General features: G+C 42.9%; 1 protein-coding gene across 12 annotated transcripts in view; it reads left to right on the top strand.

The window, feature by feature from the left end:
* Window positions 1-19,990, top strand: part of TACC1 (transforming acidic coiled-coil containing protein 1) — a 106,826-nt gene that overhangs the window by 63,025 nt on the left and 23,811 nt on the right. For 3 of the 12 annotated variants that reach the window (XM_062212765.1, XM_062212768.1, XM_062212764.1), the window contains exons 3-5: window positions 7,490-8,561; window positions 13,011-13,071; window positions 18,731-18,851. In XM_062212765.1, coding sequence (XP_062068749.1) covers window positions 7,490-8,561; window positions 13,011-13,071; window positions 18,731-18,851 — 1,254 coding nt within the window. Of the gene's footprint in view, window positions 1-7,489; window positions 8,562-13,010; window positions 13,072-18,706; window positions 18,939-19,990 lie in introns of all 12 variants that reach the window. The other 9 variants (XM_062212763.1, XM_062212767.1, XM_062212759.1 and 6 more) reach the window with 5 other exon arrangements.

Raw genomic sequence — 19,990 nt, 5'->3', positions numbered from 1 at the left:
CTTTGGGGGCCAGCATTGTGACCCAGCGGTAAAGCTGCCGCCTGTGTCACCATTCCACAGTATGTATGCTGTTTGTTTCCTAGTTGTTCCACTTACCATCCAGCTCCCTGCTATGGCCTGGGAAAGGCAGAGGATGGCCCAAGTGCTTGGGCTCCTGCCACCTATGCGGGAGACCTGGATGAAGCTCCTGACTTTGGCATGGCTCAGCCCTGGTCATTGTGGCTACTTGGACAGTGAGTTGGAGGGTGGAAGCTCTCTCTGTTGGTGTCTCTCCCTCTTTCTGTAACTTTGACTTTCAAATAAATATTTTCTTAAAAAAACTTAAAAAAATATGATGTTTCCAACATGACACAAAAAACTAGAGCTTCTGTACTTCCATTGCCCAGATTAAATAGTTAACAGGATTCTGCTGTACCTACTTCCACCATCCAGTTTTTCTTTTTGTTTTTTTTTTTGCTTAAATATTTTTAAACCAGACAGCATCTCATAAACATTTCCATATGCATCTTCAATATCTTTGGGCATTTTCATCTGTAACTATGATGTCATTGTCAATAACATTCTTTTAATCTATATAGATGATTAAAATTAATTAGGTTCATCTTTTTTATTTGAATTTCTTTTTTTAAAATCAACTTATTAAAAATTTAGATTTAAAATGTGTTGGGACCCAGTGCTGAAAGTGTGGAGTGGAGATGACTTATAGTGTTGAGTGAGCACTCAGAGTGACGTTGGCAGTACTCACATCTACATCCATGGCTTTGCTTATGTCAAGTATTATTCCCAGCAGCTCTTTCTGAGCTTACTGCCTATTCAGCATTTCCACTTCGAAGTGCCAGAGCAGCCTGCAACGGGTCCAAGGCCAAATGCATGGCCTCCCTCCAGCAGGCCCCCAGCACTTTGGCTAGTCTTTCCTGGTTCTCATCAAACAATAGTCTCATTTCTAGTTTCAGATGCTACAAACTGCGGCATCATCTTTGATACCTCTTTGTACTTCAGTCCTGTATCCAGCTTGCCACCAAGCCTTATCTAACCTCCCTGGTTGTTTTTTCCCCCCTCTCTTAGATGCAGGCAGCTTCTCTTCCTATTCATTAGCACCGCCTTTCATCGAAGCCCCCGGAATAATATATTAACTGTTTTTCTTCCATTTTGACCCCCTTCTAGTCCTTGTCCACATTGCCTCTGGCTTGGGCTGTTTAGAACATAAATCTGGCTGTACTCCCCGCTCTCAACACCCTGTGTGGCTTCCTTGAGCTCTTAGGGTAAAGCCATGACATAAGTGAAGCTATGGGTATAGATGTAATTACTACCAGGTTGTGATGCCTTTCTGGTCTTTTCCAAGCTCATTTCTCCCCCTCATGCATTCAGTAATTATTTAATCGGTATCCCTTCCCTACTGGACTCTAAACTGCATGAGAGCTGAGACTTCATCTCTTTGTTTACTGTTACATTCCTGGTGCTCAGGGCCCAGTATATAAAAAATACTCAAATATTTGTTGAATGATGACTCTGAATTAAATGGGTGGGTGAGGGGCCAGCGCTGTGGTGCAGTGGATAAAGCCACCATCTGTAACACCACCATCCCATATGGGTGCTGGTTTGAGTCCTTAGCTGCTCCCCTTTCTATCCAGCTCCCTACTAATGCTCCTGGGAAGGCAGTGGAGAATGGCCCAAGTCCTTGGGCCCCTGCACTCACATGTGAGACCAGGATGAAGTGTCTGACTCCTTGCTTCGGTCTGACCCAGCCCTGATTCTGTCTCTCCCTCTCCCTCCCTAACTTTGCCTTTCAAATAACTAAAATAAATCTTAAAAAATAAAAAGAAAGAAATGGATGGGTGAACCACCCAGAAAACATGTTTACACATTGTGAAGAGTCTAGCCATTTAATTATTGTACATCTCTTAAATACCTGGATTCTCTGAGGGCTCTCAAGTGTTTTTTTAGCTCAGACTTTTTATGTTACAAATGAAGAGTCTGAGACCTTGGTAGTTATGTGTGAAACATCAGATTGGCTGACAACAAAACCAGTACTATTGCTCAGGCTTCTGACCACCTACCTGTCCAGACATTCTCTACACTTGAGACACGGTTCTTTTTGCGTGTCCAGAAGGAATTCGGAAGCATAAGAAAAGGTGTTACTGCCTGGAAGTGGCCTTGCTGTAGAAATTGTTCCGTACCGTTTCTGACTGGTAGGGAGCTGGCTGTTTAAACTACTTGTTTTCTTGGTTCTGTTAGTTTTCTCTTCCTTTTAGTGAGCATCCCTCTTAACAGTTCACCACATGACCATAATTTTATCCTCTGAAGCTAAAATAATTCTAATCCCTTTACCTCAAGCAACCCTTAATATACTCGAAGATGCTATAATGTTTCTTATTTTTCTAGGCTACGTATAATAGATTGATTTTTTTTTTAAAGATTTATTTATTTATTTGAAAGAGTTAACACAGAAAGAGGAGAGGCAGAGAGACAGAGAAAGAGGTCTTCCATCCGATGGTTCACTCCCCAATTGGCTGCAACGGCCAGAGCTGTGCTGATCCAAAGCTAGGAGCTAGGAGCTTCCTCCGGGTCTCCCACGTGGGTACAGGGGCCCAAGGACTTGGGCCATCTTCTGCTTTCCCAGGCCATAGCAGAGAGCTGGATAGGAAGTGGAGCAGCCAGGTCTTGAATCACCACCCACGTGGGATGCCTGTGCTTCAGGCCAGGGCGTTAACCTGCTGCACCACAGCGCAGGCCCCAGATTGATTGTTTAGAAATACAACCATTTTGGTCTACATCCATGCATTCATTTTTACCTATGATTTTTATTTTATTTATTTGTTTTTGAATATTTATTTATTTATTTGAAAGAGTTACACAGAGAAGGGGAGGCAGAGAGAGAGGTCTTTCATCCGCTGGTTCACTCCACAACTGGCCACAATGGCTGGAGCTGTACTGATCCGAAGCCAGGAGCCAGGAGCTTCTTCTAGGTCTCCCACATGGGTGCAGAGGCCCAAGGACTTGGGCCATCTTCTACTGCTTTCCCTGGCCATAGCAGAGAGCTGGGTGGGAATTGGAGCAGCTGGGACTAGAACTGGTGCCCATATGGGATGCCGGCACTACAGGCGGTGGCTTTACCTGCTATACCACAGCGCTGGCCCCTACCTATGATTTTTTTAAAATGTTGTTTAAGAACTAGTTAACATTTTTTAAAGAAGATTTAAAATAATTTATTTATTTGAGAGGCAGAGTTACAGACAGAGAAAGAGGTCTTCCATCCATTGGTTCACTCCCCAAATGGATGCAACAGCCAGAGCTGAGCCAATCCGAAGCCAGGAGCCAGGAACTTCTTCTGGGTCCCCCACATGGGTGCAGGGGCCCAAGCACTTGGGCCATCTTCTACTGCTTTCCCAGTTGTGTTAGCAGAGAGCTGGAGGAACCCATATGGGATGCTGGTGTTGCAGGTGGAGGCTTAGCCTACTACACTACAGTGCCTTCCCACCTTTGGTTTTTTAAGATGAAAAATGCCAAACTGAGTTTAGAACCTAACTGAATTCACAAACCCAGATGTTATGATCAAGGAGACTACAGGACACTATTCTGGCTGCTAAGGGATGGATCTAACAAATGTATGGTTTAATAGCCAGGCCCTGGAGTTGGAGGTCCTAAAGACTTAGGATTGCATATGGCTAAAAACCATTGTCTGGTTTAATAAAATAATCCAGGCAGAGCTCTCGGTAGCTCATTGCCTGGTTCATACAAGCCCTCGTGTATTTTACTTAATGCTGTCATGGGTGTTTTTGTTGATCTGTTAATATTGTCTCAGGTGGAATTTGCTTTGTGCTCATTTATACCACAGTGGGATATATTGAGCTTGTAGTCAGCTGAAATCACATGTGAAAAAAATACTGGCCAGATCTTAGCCAGTCTATCCCATACCTTGAAAAATGTTTATTTATTTACTTTGATTTATTTGAAAGGCACAGGGATAGAGGCCTTCATCTGCTGCTTCACTCCCCAAATGCCCACAGCAACCAGGGCTGGGCCAGGCTGAAACCTGGAGCCCAGAACTCAACCCAGGCCTCCTATGTGGGTGGTAGGGACCCAGTTACTTGAGCCATCATCTGCTGCCTCTCAGGTTGTGCGGTAGCAGGATGTTGAAGCAGAAGTGGAGTTGGGACTCAAACCCAGGTGGTCTGATATGAGATGCCAGCATCCCAAGCAGCGTCTTAACCGCTGTGCTGAATGCTCGCCCATCCTATTTTCTCGGTGTTGCTGGTTGTAGGGTTCATCCTGTTGTATCAGAAAGTTTGTATGTTTGTTTTGTGAGGTGGCAGCACTTGACCTCAGATCTTTGAATGTGAGTTTCCTGTGAACTTTGGTGTGGATACTTCTGGTCTTAGGGCAGACACCCACTCAACCCAGCTCAACTATATATTGTGAAGACATGGGAGAATTTCTTGGGAACTAAGCTGGGGTGAGTGTTGAAAAGTCATTAGGCACCGCTTTTCTTAGTCACCTTTCTGCTGGGATAACATGGTCTTCTGTCTGTCTTACCTTGCCTTCCATCCTCATCCTTGCACACATTCACTTACTGTCTACATTCAGATTTTGAGAGAATCTGATTATTATTTGTAGCACTTAGATAACTCTCATAGACTGTCCTTAGCTAAAGACTAAGCAGATTAAGGATGCACTGCACCTATACCATGTGATATCAACACTTTGTAGGTTAAAACTGGTCTGCAGGAGTCTTTAGACACAGTGGCTTAGGTACAAAGATGCAGATTGGCTGAGACAGTTCCCAGATACAACCTGACAGAGTCAATTTATGCAGTAAGTAGATCTGAATCTTTGGATGGTAAAAACACAAGTATTCCCTATTCCACGTAATTTAAATAATCAGATTGTTTTAAAGTAAACAGAGATGCTCCCATGGCCAAGTCAAAATCACCTTTCTGCAGATATAAAAACTGAAAGAACCAATTTTTACAAATGTAATTGGAAAGCATATCCACAGCAAGTGAAAGGAAAGAGCTGTCATAACATTTGATATAGACTATATTAATTTATGGGTAGACAGCAGTTTCAGTAAAGCTCACATATGAAAATACACATTTACTATCAGTACTTTAGGAGTATTTATTTTACCAAATTCTTCGTGTTTTATTAAGTAGCCACTTCTTTCAGTTTATCAGTTTAATTTGTAGTGAAAGTTTACTGAGGCAGACTAAAAGGATGGAAAAAAGAAATACCTTTCTTGACTATCTACCTTGTTTGATACAATTCATACTCTTAATATAAAATAATTTTCCGTAAGGACAAACAGGACTGTTTCTTCCTTGTGGAGAGGGGAGCTCTCTCACTGTGCTACCTGCCATTGTTGGGCACCAAATGAAAGACTTTTTTTTCTAAAGATTTATTTTGTATTTATTTGAAAGAATTACACAGAGAGGAGGTAAGAGAGAGAGAGAGAGAGAGAGAGAGAAGTAAGTCTTCCATCTGCTGGTTCACTACCCAAATGGCTGCAATGGCTGGGGCTGGACCAGGCCGAAGCCAGGACCAGGAGCTTCTTCCAGGTCTCTCTTGTGGGTGCAGGAGCCCAAATACTTAAACCATCATCCGTTGATTTCCCAGGCTCAATAGCAGGGAGCTGGTTTGGAAGTGGAGCAGCCAGGCCTTGAACCAGCGCCTATATGGGATGCCAGTGGCCACAGGTGGAGACTTGACCTGCTACACCACAACACTAGTCCCCAGTTAAAGACTTCAAAAACAGCTCCTCTTGTAAATTTTTCATGATTTGTCACCTGCAGTGGGATCACTGGTGGTAAAAATTGAGAGATGCTGAAGTTCTCTTAAAAGGTGGTGTATATAAATTCCTAGAAGGCCAGCCAGTTCATTCCCGTTTTCTTATCTCCATTTTTAGAGATGAACTTTCCCTTTTAACTGTAGTTTTCAAATGTTTTAGGCAGTGGAATCTTCTCCTTAAAATAATTGTGGTTGAAGGTGATATACTTTATACTTCCAAAGATTCAAATTATTAGTTTTAAAAACAATGTGATTTATGAGATTGAAACATACAGAATAGCTAAATCTGAGTCTGATTGAAATCTAGTTTATTTAGTAGTATTTGGGTTGTGTGTTATTGAGGGAATTTTGACTGATGCAAATCAGTAGTTACAAATGATTTTTTAAAAATATTTATTTATTCATTGTAAAGGTAGAGTTACAAAAAGAGAGGAAAGACAGAGAGAAAGAGATCTTATATCTGCTGGTTCTCTCCCCAGATGGCTGCAACAGCTAGCGCTGGGCCAGGCCAGTGCCCGGAGCCTGAAACTCCATCCACATCTCCCATCTAAGTGGCAGTAGTACAAGTTTTTGGGCCATCATCCCAAACTTTCCCAGGTGCATTAGCAGAGAGCCAGATTAGAAGTGGAATAGCCAGGTTTTAACCCAGGACCCATTTGGGACCCACAGGTGGCAGCTTAACCTGCTGTGCCACACCACTAGCCCTGCAAATGATAAATGCTTAAACAGTTCAGCTTGGCACCTAAGACTGTGCTTTAATCAACTATTCTAGAAGTCAGAAGGAGGAACAGGGGAAATTTATGTTTCAAAGTTGTTATTAACAATAACAGTTTATCTAATTTATTTTTCTCTCTTTTTTTCTTTTTAAAGATTTATTTATTTGAAAGAGAGAGAGGGAGAGACGTATCCCAAGATGGCCAAAATAGTCAGAGCCAGGCCAGGCCAAAGCCGGGAGCCAGGAGCTTCATCTGGTTCTGCACTTGGGTGCAGGAGCCCAAGCACTTTGGTCATCTTCCACTGCTTTTCCCAGGCCATTATTGGGAGCTGTATTGGAAGTGGAACACCTGGGGCATGAACTGGCATATGCATATAAATGTTACAGTATAACATGTGGCAACTTTACCCTCTATACCACAGTGCTGGCCCCTCATCTAATTTCTTAAATTTGTAAATTTTGTGAAATGTAGAAGAGAACGTAAAGGGAGTTTAAATCTTTTTGGTAGGAAAAGCAACATTGAAATGTTTACAAGTATCATTTTTTAGAAGACTCAGCTGCTTAAGTGGCAGTGTCTATTAAATATTCACTATTTTGAGGCACATTTCTTAAGTTCTTAAGCCCCATCTGGGTGTACAGCAGTTCAGTTCTCTGTCCCTATCTGTACAAGTGCTGAGTAAGTAAAGACTCTGTGTCACAGGGTTGCCCCCTCAGACACTAGTGGTCCCAGTACTCCTGACCAACTGGCTATTGATGTCATCACTACTCATATCACCTGGATAATGCGAACACACACAGTTTTGGTTAGGAAGATTCATTTAAGGGTTTTCTCTTTGAGGCTATGTTGCCATCCTTACCAAACTTTAGAGGTGCATAATGAAAACTGAGGGAAGAGCTTTCTATTTGTATATGTACATTCAGGAAGCAGGACGTAGTGATCAGTTCCATAAGGATAATTCTTTAAGAGATTGCTTTTGTGTTTTGTTTTAGAATCACAAGAAGCCGATGAACAGCTGATAGCAGAAGTGGTTGAAAAATGCCCATCTGAGACTTGTTCTAGACCCTCAGAAAATGAGGTTCCACCACAGGCCATTGGTTCTCGCACAGTCAAGGATTTCAAAGAAGAGCCAGCACATGACAGTAGCAAGATTTCAGTGGTGAGGCCATTTTCCATAGAAACCAAGAATTCCACAGATACACCGGCAGCTCTAGGAACAGAAGCAGCTGATGGCTGTGTGACTGTGGTCTTGGATGAGGCTTTGCCCTCCAGTGTGCCGGAAGCCAACCACGGCAAGGCAATGACAGAAGGCAGCATGGGGATTATGCTAGAAGCTCCCACCGAAGCTGATCTCAAGGCTGGACGCTCCTGTCCAGAGCCTGTGCCCAGCAGAAGCAAGCTGCGAAAGCCCAAACCTGTCTCTCTGAGGAAGAAAACAATAGGGCGAGAGTTCTCAGAAACTGAGTCTGCTGTGGACGAGCTGGATGAAAACCCAAACCCTTCTTTCCTAGGAGGCTCCAGGATCCAGAAATCACTGCCTGATGTTAAAGGAACCTCGGGCGCGCTTAGTAGTGACACCACTGATGCAGGGGTTGAGCTGCTGGAGGAGGCGAGGAGCTCACCTCTCAAACTTGAGTTTGATTTCACAGAAGATGTGGAAAATGTAGAGGCCAGAAAAGCTCTTCCAAGGAAACTTGGCAGGAAACTGGGTAACAAACTGACTCCCAAGATACAAAAAGAAGGTGTCAGTAAGCCTGTAGATATAGAGCAGCCTCCAGACCCAGCAGCCAGAGATGCTTCTCTCTCCCAAGCATCTTCCAGGCTAGGCCCTAATGAGTGGGACAACCCCAACTGTAACCCCTTTGGGAGCCGCTCCATCCTGCAGAACTCCCCACCCCTTTCCTCTAAGGGCTCCTACCACTTTGACCCAGATAACTTTGACGAATCCTTGGATCCCTTTAAACCAACTATGACTTTAACAAGCAGTGACTTTTGTTCTACCACTGGTAATCATATAAATGAAATCTTAGAGTCACCCAAGAAGGCCAAGTCGCGTTTAATAACGTGAGTGACATAGTGTGTGCTGGGTGTTGTGTCCTGTGTGTTCTCTGTGACTTTGCAGCTGGCTGCTTTTGGTGTTGGTAAACTAAAGTTATCTTTGAGGTACAGCAGGACAAATACAAAGCTTCTAGATTTATACTGTGGTTTTTACTCTTTTATATAACTCTTGTGTGAACTCAGAAATACCAGGGGTTTTCTGCCTCATTCCTACATCTTTGTCTTAGTCAGCTAAGCTCTTTTCCTCCATATCCCATGTACTTATATATATTAGTATGGCACAAGATGGGCAGGGAGGGATCAGATGGTTATCAGAAATTTTAACTGGGTTATCAGGAATCAATTTATATACAGATTCAAGTGTATGCTAGCCATCATTTTCAGATTCTGTGTGGTTCAAACAATGCCAAGCCTACAGATTACCTGTCTAGTGTCAACAGCACATGAGAAGTGGTCCAAAGAGGTCTTGTAGAAGTCTTTTTACTTAAACAGAAAGCTATGATTTTTGTTGGAAACTCTCCTACCGCAAAGTATTGGTGAGAATTCCTGCCTCCCCATGTAGTTTCCAGTTCATTAGCAGAAGTGAATTTCTGTTGGGAGTGGATAATTTTTTATTTTTATTTATTTATTATTATTATTTTTTTATTTGACAGGTAGAGTTAGACAGTGAGAGAGAAAGACGGAGAGAAAGGTCTTCCTTCTGTTGGTTCAACCCCCAAATGGCTGCTATGGCCGGCGCTGAGCTGATCAGGAGCCAGGTGCTTCTTCCTGGTCTCCCACGCGGGTGCAGGAGCCCAAGCATTTGGGCCATCCTCCATTGCCTTCCTGGGCCACAGCAGAGAGCTGGACTGGAAGAGGAGCAGCCGGGACTAGAACCCGGCGCCCATATGGGATGTCAGTGCTGCAGATGGAGGATTAACCAAGTGAGCCACGGCACCGTTCCCTTTATTTATTTTTTTAAAGATTTATTTATTTGAAAGGCAGAATTACAGAGAGAGAGAGAGAGAGGTCTTCTGCTTCTTCACTCCCCAGATGGCTGCAATGGTTGGAACTATGCCAATCCAAAGCTAGAAGCCAGGAGCTTCTTCAGGGTTTCCCATGTGGGTGCAGGGATCCAAGGACTTGGGCCATCTTCTACTGCTTTTCCAGGCCATAGCAGAGAGCTAGATGGGAAGTGGAGCAGCCAGGACTTGAACTGGTGCCCACACAGCATACGGGATGCTGGCACTGCAGGCGGCAGCTTTACCCGCTGCGTCACAGCACCAGCCACAAGAGTGTATAATTTTTTTAGATGATCAGTTCAACCTGACTGAATCAGTTACTTAGTTATTTGCTGTGTGGACCTGGCTGCCGCCTGTTCCATTTCTTTTGGGGAATCTGGATGGACTCTCGCAGGGTCCTTGGAGTTCTCAGAGCAACCACTTCAGTCTGTGTTCCATGCAAGATTTCAGTTTAATTTTGTGACAGGATTGCATTTTGCAAAACTCAAGGCTGAGTAGATGACAATACTATGTGTACTTTTGTGATCATGTGACATTTTACTAAGAATCAAATATAAAGAAGGCCAATGACAAGAAAGATGAGAGGTACCTTGTTAGTAGTTATCATTGTAGGTTGGTCAGGGACATCCTTTAGCATTACTGTGACTTAAAGAAGCTTGATGCCATGGTGAATTAAACCAGAAAGGAAGTGCCCAGATGTTTATAGAAGTCCTGGTTTTGGCACCAAGAAGGTTGAACAACATAGGAGTCAGCTCTTTGGCAGCCCCAGCATGTCTAAAGGAGCTGGGAATGGAAGCATCTATTCTTTGATTATATGTGAGCAGCTGAACGGTTGTAGGAAAATACTGATCAGCTGTCTTCACAGTCCTCTTTTGGGGCATTTAAGATTCGTAACCTGTGTCTAGACAAAACTTAGGGTAGGTGCTGTGCATGCTGCTGCCTTGGTACTTCTTCCTCTAAGAGCAGGATGCTTCTGCCTACAAAATTGTTAAGGAGCTGTTCTAGAATCCTTCTCTTTCAGTTGTGTGTTGGAGATCTGTAGGCAGCACACTCAACGTTAGGTAAGACTAAATCAAGGCCAAAGAGAGGGCAATTTATTCTATACTTTTTGTTCAGTAGCAAAAAGTATCCTGTCTTGAGTCCTGCCACCCTTAGCTGGTAGCATTTTCCCTTTATCCTGTTTTTTATCAGGTGATCTCATATACCTTATAGGTTTTTTTAAAAATTTCTTACACAATGAGAACTCTTGTTCTTTTCACAAGACAAGGGTACAAACCTTCTTGTGTAACATTGGGAAATCCCTTCATTCATAGGAAAGGTTGAAATCATATGCAAGGTCTTAATAAAGTTCATGGAAAATAAGTATTAATGAAAAAACTAGACATGAATTTCAAACCTTTTTTTTTTTTGCACCAAAATAAACTTACCTTTAAACTTCCTTTTCCATGATTTTTTTGAAGTGCCTGCATAAATATAGTGGTAGAGTCTCAAGAGAGTAAGGAGTTGTATGGGACAATCAAAAAGATACCTAGAATTGGCTTCTCAGATTCTTCTGTAGGATGGGGACACCATGATATGACTGTTGTAGACCAGATATGATAAATTATAGTCATAATTTACTGATGAGACATGTTCTGAGCAAGGCATCATTAGTTAATTCCATTGGCAAATATAGAGTGTACTTACATAAACTAGGATGGCTCTGACATCACTCGGCGGCATAATCATATGGAACCACCATGCCGAATATGCCATATGTCATTGACCCAAATGTTGTTACGCAGTGCATGGCTGTAAAATCATTTTAAGCTTCTTGGTGACACACACGTATTGTAGAGGTAATCAGACACATTGCCAACTATATTTTTACTCATGTGTTGTCTTTGATCTGGGTGAGTAGACATTTAAGTGCTCAGTAGTGAAATACTGTTTTTATATACTTGCAAATATTGGGAAGTTTACTTTTCATCGTAAACTTGAACATATTTCTGAGTGTTTCTAGCACTCTTGCTGCATTAGAGTTGAGGTCCTGTTAGTCATTCACTCACCAGTGATAATATTCATAAGTATGGCATTTTTCATTTGTTTCTCCCCTCATAGAAAGAAATGTACAGCTCTTACATCTGCCAGACCAGAGATAAATATTCCAGTCTTTACATGATTTTTTTCTCCATCTGTCTGTCTCTTTCCTGTCTCTAATTTTGTTGGTGCATCAGGACTACTGAACAAGTGAAATTTCTCTGTTTTCTGTTGTAAGTACTCTTGCTGTTGTTTCTCTTTGTCCCTGGGACTTTGGCAGTTTCCTCTCCCAGCCCTGCCCTGGCCATCTCTACCTAGCATGTTGGCTTCCATTTCTGAGTTTGATGATTCTCTGCATTTCATTTGCCACTTCATAAGTCAGCTTAGCCTTGCAATTATCTGTACCTAAAAGGAGTGGAGATCGGCCTTCCCTACCTTAGATGCTAGAGCTTGCGCTCCCTTGGCTTGGCACGTGTCGCGTGGTGCTTTGACAATACCCAGAGCTGGCTTGGCCCCAATATCATCACAGCAGTGGTTTGAGGGACTGCTCTGCTATTTAATGTTGGGAATAATTGGCTGTTCTGGTAGGATAAATGCTGGCCTGGAGCAGGTAATAAATTTTATTGGAGTCAACTCGAGTTTGGTGGTTGAGGTTAGCATTAGTAAGAGCATTAGTGAGAGAAAACTGTGAACTAATAATCGCGTACGTTCCAGTAACTTTAGAAAAAAATATCTTTTTTCCCCTCTTTTTGGTTGGAGTGGTGTTTTTACTGGAAATTTTATTAGGGTCATTAAAACAGCAGAGTCTGAGTTAGTCTTGTGATGACAAATTGTGTTCCCAAAAATAACAGGTGGTCCAAGTTTTCTCCAGTTCCAGACTTTGCACAGTACATGGCATTCGTCTTCCATCTTGCTACTTAATAGGAATGGTAACAGGTTACTCAAGTGTTTTCATACTTTCTGTTGACCACAGTTCTTCTCTGTTACCACACAGGTCTAGACTGGAGCTGTCTTATGAGACTTCTGTGGCTTTTAGTGCAATAAAGGACTTCTAAAGAATATGGTCCGGCGTGATGATTTTTCTAACGATGACATGTCAGAGCCAAGCAAGTAAAGATGAGAAGAACCAAGTGTCTAGCTGCTAAGGCTATCCTGACTTCAGGCTTTTGGGACTAGAAACCATAGGGGTCAGAATACTGGTATTTGGCAACCCACAGAAAATGAGCCTCACTGTGGTTCTTTGCTTACTCTGTCTCTTGTGAGAAGATTCAGAGACATAAAAATTGTCTCTTCATCTCTGATGTGCAGATGTGTGATTCACGTGGTGCTGTGTGCTTTGGCTTCTATCTGCACATACTGCTTTCTGCTCCATCTCATACCTTGAAAGTTGTCAATGTGATTGCAAACTAGTTTGTCTGTGCTTCTTCTGTTCCAGGAGTGGCTGTAAGGTGAAGAAGCATGAAACTCAGCCTCTTGCTTTGGATGCAGGTTCTCAGGTAAGTCTGTGCCTATCACCGGAATGTCTCTTAGCTGCTGAGGGGGCCCCCAGCTGGAGTTTACCTTCCCTGGGGGCTGATTCACAAAGACCTTCCAGTGGGTGTCTGAGTACTCAACTTTAAGGAGGCCAATTTCCAGATCTTTAATATCCTAAAATCCTCCAAGAAGGCCCCTGAAGACAAGGGGACCCTTTGACAGTGACTCTCATTTCACCTTTAGGAGATGGGGCACTAAAACTCCCATTCTAAATCATGCAAAAGTGCATCACCACAGGGTATGCAAACCCTTGGGGCATCAAAGAGAAGGTTTGAATTGACTCTAAAAGCTGGATAATTCTTAAAAGTCAGATGATTTTCTAATTACTTTTTCATTGCTTTTAATAGAATAGAGAGAACTGACTTGTGAGTTCATAGGTCATTAAAAATAAGTTTTGATTTTTTAAATCATTACTTATTTATTTGAAAGAGTTACACAGAGAGAAAGAGAGAGAGAGAGGTCCTCCATCCGCTGGCTCAGTGCCCAGTTGGCTGCAATGATCAGAGCTGAGCTGATCTGAAGCCGGGAACCAGGAGTCCCTTCTGGGTCTCCCATGTGGGCGCAGGGGCCCAAGGATTTGGGTCATCTTCAACTGCTTTCCCAGACTATAGCAGAGAGCTGGATCGGAAGTGGAGCAGCCGGGAGTCTAATCAGCACCCACATGGGATGCCAGCACTACAGGCGTTGCCTTTATACCCCCTATGCTGCAGTACCAGCCCTTTGATCTTTTTTTTATGTGAAAATGGTTACCTTTTTATTTCAATACTGAGTGATAGGCAAATTTTCGATAAAAACAAAATTTCTTACCTTAAAATATAAGTTTTGATGATAGATTTTTTTTGCTACATGACTTGAAAGAAGTACAAAGAATTGAGAGATACTTCTGTTGCAGGATGTTCTTCTGTTTCATCTATATAGTTTCTTAGTGATTACAGTTATAAATATGGAAAGCAAGAATTAAATAAATGCTGGCCCGAGTTGTATTCTAGTAATAAATAAGCCATTGATGACTATGAATAAGTTGAGAAGCACAAATAAAAAGCAAAAAAACCCAAGCCCATTTGATTGCTGTGATCTAAGATTTTTTTTAAAAGGAGGGGTGGGGCTTACAATCTTGAGTTACTCATCTATTAAACAAATGTATAAGAGACCCTCAAATTCTGTTAATGTAAGCCGCAAAAACAGTGAGAAATTTGCCTTTGGTTTGCTTAAACAAACTAGCATTGTACTGTAAAGCTTTTTAAATTATGGCAAAAATTATAATAGATATAAAATTTACTTTTTTAATTAAAAATTACATCACATAAAAAGTAAAAAAGACATACAGAGATTAGTTTTATTAACATATTTTCTTTTTACTTACATTTAAAAATTTGAGAGACAGAGTTCCCATCCACAGGTTTGTTCCCCAAATGCCCACAGTGGCTAAGGTTAGGTCAGTGCCAAAGCTAGGAGTTTAGGTACACGGTGTAGGTCTCCCCCATGGGTAAAGGGAACCAACCACTTGAGCCATCATCACTGTCTCCCAGAATGTATCTTGGAAGGAAGCTGGAATGGGGAGCTTGAACCCAGGCACTCCAGTATTAGATGCAGGTATCTGAATTGGTGTCATAAACATTAGACCAAACACTTACCCCAGAGTTGTTTTGTTTAACCCAATATATACCTAGATATTTTTATTGTCTGATAAGTATTCACAAACCATTGGGATTGCCTTTAGAAGTCTTTTGTTCTGGTATGAATTTTATACTTAGAACACATCTTGTTTCAAACAGGTCACATTTCAGATATTCAGTAGCCACATATGGCTAGTTATTACCAACCGGATAGTGCAGGCTCTAGAACATGAAGATAATTTATTTAGACCAACACAAGTTATCATTGGTCTAAAATTTTAAAAACGTTACTTATGAAAGGTGTTTTTTCTAACTCTGTTTTAATGTGTTGAGTTCATCTGAGTCACTTTTTTTTTTTTTGTGGGGATAGACTTGGATGAGTTGAAGCTGATTGATGAGCTCTATTCTTCATGTACCTAGATAGTTGTGTCTTTCTCTATGTTTGGAAAATTTTCTGTTTCTATCCTTTGAATGTGCTTTCTAACCCTTCAGTATTCTCATGTACCTCTTAAACCCCCAAAACTTGGATATTTGCTCTTTTAATGCTGTTCCTAAGTTTCCATAAACTTTCTTTGTTCTTCTTGATTCTTTTTTCTCCTCTATATTTTCAAGTAGCCTGTCTTGGAGCTCACTAATTCTTCAATTTGAACGATTCTGCTATTGATAGCTTCCTTGTGCTTTTTAAAAAAGATTCATTTGAAAAGCAAAGTGACAGAGATGGGGGTGCAGCAAGAGAGAGAGATCTTCTATTCATTGGTTCATTTCACAACATGTGTAACACCTGGATCTGCTCAGGCCAAAACCAGGAGCCAGAAACTCCACCCAGACCTCCCACATGAGGTGGCAGGAATCCTAGGACTTGAGCCATCATCCAGTGTCCCCTGGGCACATTAGCAGGAAGCTGGATTGGAAGCACAGTGTAGCTGGAACTCAAACCAGCACTCCAGTATGGAATGCAAGCATCCCAAGCAGTGGTTTAAGTTGTTGCACTATAATACCTGCTCCTCTTTCAGGTTTTTAATTTTGTTTATGTACATTTCAGGGATTTTATTTAAAAATTACCACCAGCTCTATCAAGTCTCTCTGTTAGGTACTGAATTGTTCTCTGTGTTCTGTTGAAATTTATTGAGTTTCCTTAGAATAGCTACCTTGAATTCTTCATCTGAGAATTTACAAATGTCAGTTGCTGTCTGGTTGGTTTCTGGCACCTTATTTTGTTCATTAGATGAGGTCATGGTTCCCTGAAAGTTCTTTTCTGTTTTGCTTTTTAAATACTTATTTACATAAAAGGCAGTTAGAACTTCTGTCCACTGGTTCACTTCAGAGATGGCCTCAACAGCCTGGGCTGCAAGGCAAGGCCAGGAACCAGGAGCTCCATCCAGGTCTCCCATGTGAGTGATGGGCCCACTTGGGCCATCTTCTGCTGCTTTCCCAGGTACTTTAGCAAGGAGCTTTATCAGAAGTAGAGCAACAAGTACTCAAACTGGAGCTCATATGGGATGCCTACATTGTAGGTGGTGACGTAACCCCCTATACCACATGCTTTTTTTCCCACCCGTACCCCGCAAAGTTCTTGAAACTTGTTGGCATATGATGTTGAATGTGCATTGAAGAATTGGTTATTTTTTCCAGTCTTTGTAACTTAGTCTTGTTTATGGCTGTCCCAGGTGCTCTGTGCAGTCTGCTTAGTCTCTCTGATCCTATGCACACTTGTACTGTTTCAGCACTAGGTGACACCCCAAGTGGAGGCTTGCTGCAAGTTTATTGTTGGTGTGTTGTCAGTGTTTTAATAGAGGATGCTTCAAGCCCAGATTTCTCCCAAACCCATAGTTGATCTGTTGTTCAGAATGAACTGGACAGTAACTAAACAGGGATAGTCTATCCCTAAAATACTTTTCTGGGGCTGGGATCAGACCTGATGTGTAGTCCTGTGGCTGCCAACACCACAATGCTAGGTCACAGCCCACAGCCTACTGAAACCATGCATTTTGGGGAATGTGGGGGGGACCAAAACCCATTCACTGTGGTCTGTCTGCTGCTGACGTAGACACACAGCCCAAGATCACAGCAACAGCCAGATGCAGATCATGCTGGCCGTGATATAAGTCATATCATCTGGGAGCAAAGCAGTGCAGCTGGCAGCAGGGCAGGTCCAGAGACTGTCCATTGGTACCAACTTGGGGATAGAGACCATTAAGGGTCTGGTTAGAGTTGATTTTTGCCAGCCTAGCATTGAGTCCCAAGAAACAGTCCTGTGACTCCTTGCTGTCTGCTCAAGGTTGAGGGAAGGCTAATAGTGGCAGTCTCTCAGGGATGCTCAGGCTGAAACTCTTCTGGGTTGCCCAGTCACCGGGCCCTGTGCAGTCTTGGGGGTCCATGTCAGGCCCATGCAAGACTGGTGGCAATTCATGCTGAAACAAGTCCATCCCCTTATGGTGGAAAGTAAGTATGTCCCACTGGGAGCAGGTCTGCAACCAATGTGGGTAAGTGGAGAGGCTCTCTGCAAGCAGTGGCCTGGGAGGCATTTGGGTTGTATCAAGTGCTGGATCTCACTGCAGTAGGCCTGGCTCTGGGTTTCAAGGCAGAGTCCTAAACTTCCCTTCCTGCTGCCTAATCCTGGAGGTTGGAGTCTTGTTGCTGTCTGCCAGAAGATATAGGAAGGTCCAAAGGCTCAGTTGTGGGTACTGGCTTGGGACCCTATGTGACTGTGGTTTTTATCATGGTGGCAGTGGTACTGAATTTCAAGTCTATGGTCTGGTCTTAATTCCTACTCCCCCCCACCAAGTAGGAAGTGAAAAATCTCCACACTATAATACTTAGAGCTAGAGGATGGATGGCACAGGCAACTCTGCTTCCTGCCATCTCCTGTATGTCTTTTCTTACTTATTACTAACACTTGGCACTGGGGTCTCTCACCTGGCTTTCTTAGTGCTTGTAAAAGTGACTTAGTGCATGAGTAGCTGTTAAAATTAGTGTCTATAAGGAGACGATCACCTGGCCCATCTTAACTCAGCCACCGTCTTCCTCTGCCGTCTGAAAATTTTCTTTTGTGTTTGATAATATTTTGTGTTTGTAATATTTTGAAAACAAATTGTGCATTAGTAATTGTAATGGAGGAAAAAACTTTAACACTTAGGGTCAAAGAAAACATTTTAAAATTTATTTACTTGCAGATGCCTGCAACAGCTGGGGCTGGGCCAGGCTGAATCAGAAGCCTGCCTCTCAGTCTGAGTCTTTCAGGGAGTGGCAGGGCCCAAGTCCTTGCACCATCACCTACTGCCTCCCAGGGCGTGTGTTAGCAGGAAGCTGTGATTTGAAGTGGGGACTCGAATGCAGGCACTCCAGTATGGGTTGCAGGCATCCCAAGGGGCGTCTTAACCATCTTGCTAAATGCCTGCCCCCAAGAGAAGAGAATTTTTAAACAACAAGGACGACTAGTGACCTAAAGAAGATTTTGAATCATACAAATGTATTTCATTGGAATAATTTCTTGATGGAAGTGGAGTGGAAATATATCTTCAGAGAAGGAAAAGAATAATGTAAATTTGTGACTATTGAAGAACCTGCTTGTATAGTTTTAAAATGGGCCATAGGATATTAAGCACTATGCATTAGCATTATGCACTATGCAGGTCAGGTCGGATATTTAGACCTTGCCAGATACCTAAATATGTATTTTTTGCAATGCTGAAAGTTTTCAAATATGACTTGAAAATACAATAGGGCTCTATGGAGTTAAAAAAAAAAACTTAGGTATACAAGCAATAGATTTGAAAACCTCTGTCTTGGACCACTTAAACTGTCTGCCTTTAAATGTAGGCCAGGAAAGCTGTTTTCAAACCTCAGACTCAAATTACAGGAGCTAGGTTCTGGAAGCAGCACTTCGTATTGAATGGTTCCCCTTCGTTCTGGTCGCAGCCAGGTGGCTGGCCCTGGGGTTTCTGTCCCCGATGTCACTTCCCTGTGCCCTCCTGAAGGGCAGCCTCTTCTCTGTTGCGTTACGCAGGATGAAGGAGCAGTGATCTCCGAGCTCTCAGACATTTCTCATAGGGATGGCCATGCTACCGACGAGGAGAAGCTGGCGTCCACGTCGTGTGCTCAGAAATCAGCTGGGGCCGAGGGGAAAGGTGAGCCAGAGGAAGACCTGGAGTACTTTGAATGTTCCAATGTTCCCGTGTCTACCATAAATCATGCGTTTTCATCCTCAGAAGCAGGTATGAAGTTCTCTTCATCTTTCTCTCATACATAAGCATAGCAATGCCTGAAAGCCTACACCAGGCGGTACCTTAGAGAGATTTGGGAATTGGGTCACCTGGAGGATGGATTTAGGATGGTGATTCACAAAGTGCTTATCCAAGAGTTAGGGATGTATGGGTAACAGGAACAGGATATCCAGAGACACTGGTGGATGAGACTGCTCGAATGTCGTCGTAGTTCTGCTGATGTGGCTGTACCTTAACATAGAGTGGCCTAAAACTGTGTCATACGTTTGGCTTTTCTTTTTTGTCATGATTATGCTCATTTTTAAAACTTAGAGGAGTAATAATTAACGGGTAGTGCTTTTCTGTGTGCAGACTTTGTTCTTGGTGCCTCCTGGGAACTCGTTGCTCCTCACTGGGCATTGCTGCTTTCTCCCTTCTCCAGGGAAACGGGGTGAGACTCAGGAGTGACATAACCTGACTGAGCTCCCCGGGCTAGTGTGGGGAAAACAGTAATACCTTTTCCTTGCACAATTGCAGGGTTCATGGCTGAGACAGATTAGCAAGAGAAATTATTTTTATGGACAGTTGTGAGGAAGCTTGATTGGACAACAGAAGGGAATGGAGCTCATGGTAATACGTGGGAGAGTTTAGCAAGGCCTGTTGGTTCTGATCGTTCTTGGGGGTAAGGACGTTCTTGTCCCCCGGGCACAGGAAGGACCCTTGTGGGATGAGGATCTTTATGACTCTTCAGAGGAAGGTCAGAATTTTCAGGGGCTGCTCACGGTAGAAGCCCCTGCTGTTCCCCCAGATGCCCAGTGTCATATGTTGTGACAGTGTGTTGGGAACCCTGTCACTAGTAATTGGCGGGCCTGGACTCGAACAGAAGCAGTTCTGTGGCTTTTCAGCCACAGTGCTGAAGTGTGAAGAGACTGTTTTCATTATAGCAGGCTATTAAAATTGCTCCTGGCACGGATGTGGTAGAATGAAATTGACCAGTGCCCTGTGACGTCCTCCCTAAGTTCTGTTAAGAACCTAGACGAACCTGAGCAGAAGCAGCCTCTTAA

The sequence above is a fragment of the Lepus europaeus genome, chromosome 16 (assembly GCF_033115175.1).
Source record: "Lepus europaeus isolate LE1 chromosome 16, mLepTim1.pri, whole genome shotgun sequence".
In the NCBI taxonomy this organism is placed as follows: domain Eukaryota; kingdom Metazoa; phylum Chordata; class Mammalia; order Lagomorpha; family Leporidae; genus Lepus; species Lepus europaeus.
This window is presented reverse-complemented; position numbering and strand designations above follow the sequence as displayed.